The sequence below is a fragment of the Piliocolobus tephrosceles genome, unplaced genomic scaffold (assembly GCF_002776525.5).
Source record: "Piliocolobus tephrosceles isolate RC106 unplaced genomic scaffold, ASM277652v3 unscaffolded_19139, whole genome shotgun sequence".
NCBI lineage: Eukaryota > Metazoa > Chordata > Mammalia > Primates > Cercopithecidae > Piliocolobus > Piliocolobus tephrosceles.
In genome coordinates, this window is record NW_022301131.1 from 1 (window position 1) to 7681 (window position 7681).

Below are 7681 nucleotides of genomic sequence, written 5' to 3' on the forward strand. Positions count from 1 at the left end.
GTAATCCCAGCTACTCAGGAGGCTGAGGCAGGAGAATTGCTTGAACCCAGGAGGTGGAGGTTGCAGTGAGCCGAGATCGCACCATTGCACTCCAGCCTGGGCAACAAGAGCAAGACTCCATCTAAAATAATAATAATAATAATAATAATATATATTAATTAAATAAAACAGGGTGCTCATGCCTGTTATCCTAACACTTTGGGAGATTGAGGCAGGGGGATTGCTTGAGCCAAGGAGTTCAAGACCAGCCTGGGCAACATAGGGAGACACTGTCTCTACAAAAAAATTAAAAAAAATTAGCCGGACTTAGTGTCATGCACCTGTAGTCCCAACTACTCAGGAGGTTGAGGCAGAAGGATGGCTTGAGCCCAGGAATGTGAGGCTGCAGTGGGCTGTGATCACGCCACTGCACTTTAGCCTGGTGACAAACCTTGTCTCAAAAAATAAATAAATAAATAAATAAATAAATAAATAAGAAGTCTTGCAAATTCTACCTAAACGATAATGAAGTGAAATAATTAACACAAGTAAAACCTGGATTTTCCACTCCATCTCTATAAAATGAATTTTTTTTTTTTTTGAGACAGAGTCTCGCTCTGTTGCCCAGGCTGGAGTGCAGTGGCATGGGCTCACTGCAACCTCCGCCTCCTGGGTTCAAGTGATTATCCTGCTTCAGCCTCCTGAGTAGCTGGAATTACAGGTGCGCACCATCACGCCTGGCTAATTTTTTACATTTTTGGTAGAGACAGGGTTTCAAAAGGTTGGCCAGGCTGATCTTGAACTCTTGACCTCAAGTAATCCGTCTGCCGCGGCCTCCCAAAGTGCTGGGATTACAGGCATGAGCCACCATGCCCAGCCTAAAAGTAATTTTATAAGTAAAATAAATAAACATATTTTGCATACTTCATCCAAATAAAAGACCTAATAGTGTGACTCAAGCAGAGGGACTATGGGAAAGGACCGAGGAGCACTGGCTGCCCAGTCAAAGCAGCACAGTCTGAGGAGCTCAGGCCTCAGCTTCCCAGTCTTTGTCCTCATGGCTTCCCCCTGCCAGGTAGCGCCACCCTTGGTTAACCACACAGCCCAGGGCCCCACCTCACCTGCTCCTCTGTGGTGTCGTCCACATCGACATCAAACAGGGAGCCCAGGTAGGCCAGGTGGAAGATGGCCAGGGCTCCAAAGAGCAAATTTAAGGCTCGCACCCCCAGGCCCTGTGGGGGACAGATGGATATACTTGGCAACTGGACCTACTCACTGTGTCCCACCTCCTCCTTCATGGGGGAGCCCAGGGGACACACAGGGTACAGTGGGTTCCAGGACTGAGAATGCCCAGGGTACCCCCTGAGATAGGGAAGAGATGGTTCAGGGAGCCTCCTATGGGAGTACAGAGGCATCCAAGGATGAGGGTACTGTTCACAGTGAGGGCATCCTGGGTTGGGGGAGGTTCGAGTCTCCAGGCAGAGGAGGAAGAGTGGCAGGGCTTTGAGTCGGGGCTTTATAGTAATGAACGGGAGTCGGGTGGGAGACAAATATAGGTTGTCTGTACTTCTTATTGCAAACAGAATGAAAAACACAAAACCAAACCAAACCAAACCAAATCCCCACCATGACCTAGCAGGCCCGTGCCTCCTACCCATCTTCCCTCCCCACCCTACCTCTGCTCAAGCCACACTGGCTGCCTTGCTATTTCTCAAAGATTCCAGGCCCTCTCCTACCGCAGGGCCTTTCCACTGGGTGTCCCTCTGCCTGGAACGTTTCCCCCTCTCACCTCCTTCAGTTAAAGGCCTCAAACGTCACCTCACCAGGGAGGCTTCTTTGACCTCCCTATTTCAAATGGAAATCACCCCCATAAAGGAATCACCTTTTCCCTACGCATTTTCTCCTTAGCACTACTTGCAATCTGACACACTATTATTAGACTTTACTGACTCATTTTATATCTCCTGTCCGCCCGGTTAAAATGCTTGTCCCATAGCGCTGGGACTTCGGTCTGTTTCGTTCACCGTGTCTCCAGCACCTAGAGCACCAACAGGCACTCAACAGATGTTCATTGGGGGAAACAAATGCCAGGTGTGTATACAGCAGATGCTCAATAAATGCCTGTTAGGGAAACAGATGCTAGCGAATAGAGGAGAGGTTATGGGGATGGCTCAGGCACCAAAAGAAGAAGTTGGGCACCCTGAGACAGATACAAGGTAGAGACAGAAGGAACATTTTTGACGGGGAGTGTTGGGCACAAGGTTGCCCAGGCTGAACCCTCACCAAGCGATGCTGGTGTGAACAGTCTGGCGGGCACCGCTTTGACAAGACACAGGCACTGAGGATCCGAGCCAGGCGCTTCCGGAGGACTGGGGCGGTGGGGAGAGGTAAGGGGGTCAGGTTAGCCTCAGGGGAGGCTGGCTCCAGCCCCCGACCAACTTTCTATCCATCAGCTGGGCTGGGCCCTGCACTCACCATGCTCCACGTAAGTGATAAAAGCCAGGGATAGCAGGACCGCAGCCAGGTGGAAGCTGAAGCCCTGGGGGAGTGCAGGGGACAATGCAATGAGTGAGGAAGAGGTCCTGCCACCCGCCCCCACTCAGCTTCCACCCTGATCCTGCTCCACCCTGCTCACATGTAGGAGGGCGCTGGCTGCATAGGTGACCAGCACAGCTGAGAAGGTCCCCAGGCGGAGAGCATTCTTGAAAACATCTGGAGGGGAAGAGATGTGGGACAAAATTCTCCTGAGAGTCCCCCAGCCCCTCCTGGAAGGCCATCGGCAGGATGAGAATACCCACAACCTGTTGGAGCCCCCAGGATAAAGTCCTTAGATGGCCTCAAACTTCACATGCCCAAAGCCCAGCTCCCGATCTTCCCCCGAGCCTGCTCCTCCCAGTCTCATCAAGTTCAGTCAATGTCAACTCCACCCTTCCAGTTCCTCAGGGCAAAAACCTGGGAATTACCCTTGATTTGCCCTCCCCAAACTCCCACATCCAAATTCAGCAAATCGTGTGAGTTCCACCTTCAGAATATGCCAGAATCTGAGCTCTCCTCTCCACATCCACTGCCGCCACCACCATCACTGGCCTGGTGATGGCAGGGGCCTCCTCACCGCTGCATCCTTGCCCCCTCCCCTCAGTCTGTCTTCACAGCAGCCAGAGGGATCCTGTTGCAACCTGAGTCAGCCCAGGGCTCTCCTCAGCTTGGAGCCCTGCCGTGGCTCTCATCTCTCTCAAAGAAAAAGCCAAAGTCCTCTCCGTGGCCCACGAGACCCTCCAGGCCCTCCCTGACCTCACTGCCTGCCACTGGCCCCTGGCTCACTCTGCTCCTGCCCCGCTGGCTTTCTTGCTGTTCCTCATGCACCAAGCAAGTTCCCACCTCAGGACCTTTGCACCTGCTATTCCCGCATCTGCTACATTCCTCCCCCATGTATCTGCACTCCCTGCTCCCTCACCTGCCTTGCATCTTTGCTCCAATGTCACCTCCTCGGGAAGACTTGCCCTGGCTAATTTTTTACAATTGCAATACCCCACCCTCCCCACTCCTATCTCCTGCCAGCACTCCTGGATCACCTTTACCTGCTTTATCTTTTTTTTTTTTTTTTTTTATCCTTGCCGCTTTTAACCCCGAGCTATTTTGTATTTTTTTTTTCCTCTTATTTATCATCTGCCCCCCAGGAGAACTGCAGCTCCACAAGGGTAGGGATTTTGGGTGCCTAGCACACGGAAGGTGCTCAGTAAATGTTGTATGAATGTATGAAAGGGCCTGGATTACCAACATAGCTGGAGTGGTGACTTGGTGACTCACAGTTATTTAGCCAATAAGACATAGGCAGGTTCCAGCTTGTGACAACTTCCACCATTGACCGAGGCAGCTCCACATTCAATGGCTTAGACACCGTCAGGTCCCTGTTGGCAGAAGAGATATGCACATCCATTTGGGATCTCAACTCATCTGACCACCACACTTCTGTCTTGGCTGTTCCCTCCCTGGGAGCACCCGCCCTCCTCCCTGCAGCTCCTCTAGGCAGCACCCTGTGGGAGAGGGGGTCCCCAAGCCCTCCCACCATTCCAGGTGATCCTTCTCCTCGGTAAAGCCAGCCCCCGCCAACGTGGCTGTGGCCTCGGACAGAAAGCCCACAAAATAGTTGCTGAAGTGGAAGGAGACAGCACTCTCGTAGGCTCGCAGCCACCTGGGGAGAAAGGGGCAGGGGTGAGAGGCATCACGTTCAGGTCCCAACATGATACCCCACCACATGTCAGCATCCTGGGCCCCGCTCTGTAGACTCACCTTACCATGGTGCCCCTAGGGCCCCCAGGGGTCAGGAAGGCAGCAGAGAAGAAAGAAAAGAGAGTCAGAGAGGCCCTGGAGGCTGGTCTGAATTGTTCAGACAAGACAGATGAAATGTAACCGCAAAAAAGGTGAACTATGATAGTCACACACAGACATCCACCCTCAGGCAGTTAGTCTTATGTGGCTCAAACGGATGCATGAGCTGTCCTATAATATGGCATGTCTTATAATATGTCCTATAATGTGGCAGGCTCACATGGCCAGACGGCCAAAGCCAGCCACCATCAGAGGCCCAACTTCACAGACCTGCACCCTCTAACAGCCAGACACAAATATCAGACTCCCAGCCTTGCAGTGCTCTAACCTGACTCAGTGACCATAGGACAGCCAAAAATCCCTGAGCTGGGCACAGAGAACATCAAACACCCTGCTATGCACACACACACCCCCTACTAGTTGCAATCAGACATGGTCAAAAACAGGCAGCATCTTGCGTTGGAAAAAGTATAGGTTCTGAAGTTAGGCCTGGGATTCATGCCTGGCTGCTTAGCTGGGTGACACTGGTCAAGTCACTTGACCTTTTGGAGACTCATTTGGCATTAGATCTAAACAGCAGTCAGGGAGTGGGGCAGGGGCCATACAACCAAAGAGCCCGATCAAACCCTACAGTCAAACCAGAGGCAGTCAGTCCTGCAGGCAGGCACAGACCAGAGTCGGGTACAACCCCTCAGCTAGACAACACCAAGCCATCAGGCAAGGCAGATACACAGGCAGAGGTAGCCCATGAACTCCACAGACAGGCATATGACAAGCCACAGTCAGACCCACTCCTGGCCAAAGCTACAAAAAATCAGAATCATCAACACAGATTTATCTTATCCAATGACAGCCACGCACCCTATCACTGACGATGGCACAGCCAGATAGCCACTCACAGGCTTACATTCTGGGGGTCAGTGGCCAATAGACAAACAACCCATACATATCCCTAGCCAGAGTCACTGACAGGTTAAAGTTACCCACCAAACACACACTTGTCACTCTCCATGACAGTTATGTGACTCGCTTCTAACAGTGAGACAGCTAAACAGATGGACAGCCAGACACATAGTATGTGTTGGAGTGTCAGTCATACAGAGTCACAGAGCCAAGCTTGGTCAGCCAGCCAGCCAGCCACAGTCTCTGTCTAGTCATGGAGTTGACGGTCAGACACACTTGGACACACAGAACCCATTGGTCATGGGGTCTGCCCCCACTCACGTCAGCCCCACTCCACGCACCCTCACACCTGCCCTCATTTACCTGGCTTTGCGTTTCTTGCTGTAGTAACAGAAGACAGAAAGAAGCATTAAGAGACAGGCTCAGAACTGGGGAAACCGTGGGTCCCTACCCAACCCCCTCATTGCTGGGCAGGGGCCTCGAAGGCTGTGCTCACTTGCGAAGGAGGCGGTCACCGTCGAGGGGGATGAAGTATGGGAAGAGGTAGGGGCCCACGCAAGTGGACAGCACAAGGCACAGCAGGGCCAGTGCCAGGCTCCGGGCCACCTTCTGCAGCCATCGGCGGCTCTGTAGGGATCAAGGCTCCATGAGTGCTGCCCCAGGGTGGCTCCCACAGTCCCTGCCCACCCATCCACTCAGGACCTCACCAGTGGGTGGCCTTGGACAGCTTGTAGGTAGCTGTGGAAGGATATCCAGGGCCCGAACACGATGGTGCCCACGAAGTAGAGGTAGCCCATGAACTCCACCGGCGAGGGCACCGCACCCACCTCGCCCCGGTCCAGGTCAAAGCCCAGAGACACTGCTTTCATGGCCACAATCATCTGGGCCCCTATGTGTGGTGCCCATGGTCAAGTGGATGGGCAGAGAGCAGATCAGCATGGCAGGGAGCAGGTGCATCAGGTGAGATGTGGTAGGAAAAGGGGGCACAAGGATGGATAGGTGGGCATGGGACAGATAGGCAGGTGGGCAAGGAAGCCCAGGACAGATAGATGCCCTTACTCTACAGAGTCAGGCACGTACATGACACGAGACAGACAGACTTCGGGAAAATGCACAGCGGAAAGAGACACGGACCTGAGGGTAATGTGAGGTCTGCATGTCCAGTGGGGTGGGCAGGTGAGGGAGAAAAGCAGGGGAGGAAAGGCACAGGGTGGGGGCAGTTAGGAGACACGGAGTGGGGCAGGGGGTTTGGGCGGGTGAGAGGGGCAGGGGCAGGGCTACCTACCTCGCATCTTGTGCCATGTCACGGTGTCTACCATGTGCATCTCACTGAGGAAAAAGGTGCTGGTCTTGGTCCCATGACACTCATGGCCTCTGAGACCACAGGGGACAGGGGAAGAGGGGACCAAGGTGCCCAGAGGGTTCTGCCTCCTCCCATCCTACAACAGTCTCACGGCAGAAAAATTCTCCCAGGCTTCCTCCTCCAGGGGGAGCCCATGCCCAACCTGTCCCTTACAGTCCTGTGAAAGGACAAATCTCCCAGATTCCCTTCTCCAGGGACACTCCACACCCTCCCTGTTCTGTTTCTCCTCATAGGCAAATGATTCTCCCAGACTCCCTTGTTTCTCCGGGGAATCTCACCACCCTCCCTGTCTTGGACAACTTCATCAGGGGCCTGGGGACCCACCCACGCACTTCAGCCAACAGCGTGAGGATAAGGATGCACACTCATACCCCATGAGTAGGTAGATGAGGATGGTGACAGAGAGGAAGACGCCTCGATGGGAGGAATGTCGGCAGAGGAACAGCACGAGGTAGCACAGGAGGCTGAGCAGCACGACCCAAACCATGTGCAGCTGGAAGAAGTGGTAGAGGCTGAAGAACCCGCCTGCCACGGTGCTTGCATGCTTCAGGTAGGATGGCAACCCTTTGGGTGAAAGGGAGAAAGAAAGGGAGAGAAAGAACGAGAAAGAGAGAGAGAGGGAGTGGGAGGAAGGGAGGAAGGGAGGAAGGGAGGAAGGGAGGGAGGGAGGGAGGGAGAGAGGGAGAACAAGAAAGAGAAGGTTGGTGGGCTGGTAGGAAGGGGAGGATGACCTGGGCAGAGGGCATAGCCAGGGCAAAGGCCTTCAGGCTGGAATGTAGTGGGATTGGAGGGGCCAAAGCAGGTGTTGGGGAGCTGGAGAGGGTGGCAGGGCCTGGGTTTAAAGAAAAGAAACATCTGTAAAGGGCATTTGGGGGACCCTGGAAGAAATTCAGATATCAGTTTATATAGGATAACATTATTGTATCCAGATTCAATGTCTTGGGGGGTGATGGTGGAGGATGTGTTTGTGGGGGATGATGTCCTTGTTCTCAGGGGCCACACACTGAAGGATGTGAGGTACAGAGTCATGATGTCAGCAGGATATTCAAGCAATTCAGGAAGATGATAGATAGATAGATGGATAGATAGATAGATAGATAGATAGAT

General features: G+C 53.2%; 1 protein-coding gene across 9 annotated transcripts in view; it reads right to left on the minus strand.

Annotated features, from left to right (window-relative positions):
• Nucleotides 1-902: 902 nt before the first annotated feature.
• PORCN (porcupine O-acyltransferase) overlaps nucleotides 903-7681 on the minus strand; it is an 8642-nt gene continuing 1863 nt past the window's right edge. For 2 of the 9 annotated variants that reach the window (XM_023200974.1, XM_023200975.2), the window contains 12 exons: nucleotides 6946-7138; nucleotides 6497-6540; nucleotides 5919-6100; nucleotides 5708-5838; nucleotides 5575-5592; nucleotides 4270-4284; nucleotides 4046-4171; nucleotides 3787-3887; nucleotides 2615-2691; nucleotides 2455-2518; nucleotides 2263-2348; nucleotides 904-1211 (listed from right to left, as the gene is read on the minus strand). In XM_023200974.1, the coding sequence (XP_023056742.1) occupies nucleotides 1071-1211; nucleotides 2263-2348; nucleotides 2455-2518; nucleotides 2615-2691; nucleotides 3787-3887; nucleotides 4046-4171; nucleotides 4270-4284; nucleotides 5575-5592; nucleotides 5708-5838; nucleotides 5919-6100; nucleotides 6497-6540; nucleotides 6946-7138 (1178 nt within the window). In that variant the 3' untranslated portion in view covers nucleotides 904-1070. Of the gene's footprint in view, nucleotides 1212-2262; nucleotides 2349-2454; nucleotides 2519-2614; nucleotides 2692-3786; nucleotides 3888-4045; nucleotides 4172-4269; nucleotides 4285-5574; nucleotides 5593-5707; nucleotides 5839-5918; nucleotides 6101-6496; nucleotides 6541-6945; nucleotides 7139-7681 lie in introns of all 9 variants that reach the window. The other 7 variants (XM_023200971.1, XM_023200979.2, XM_023200972.1 and 4 more) reach the window with 7 other exon arrangements.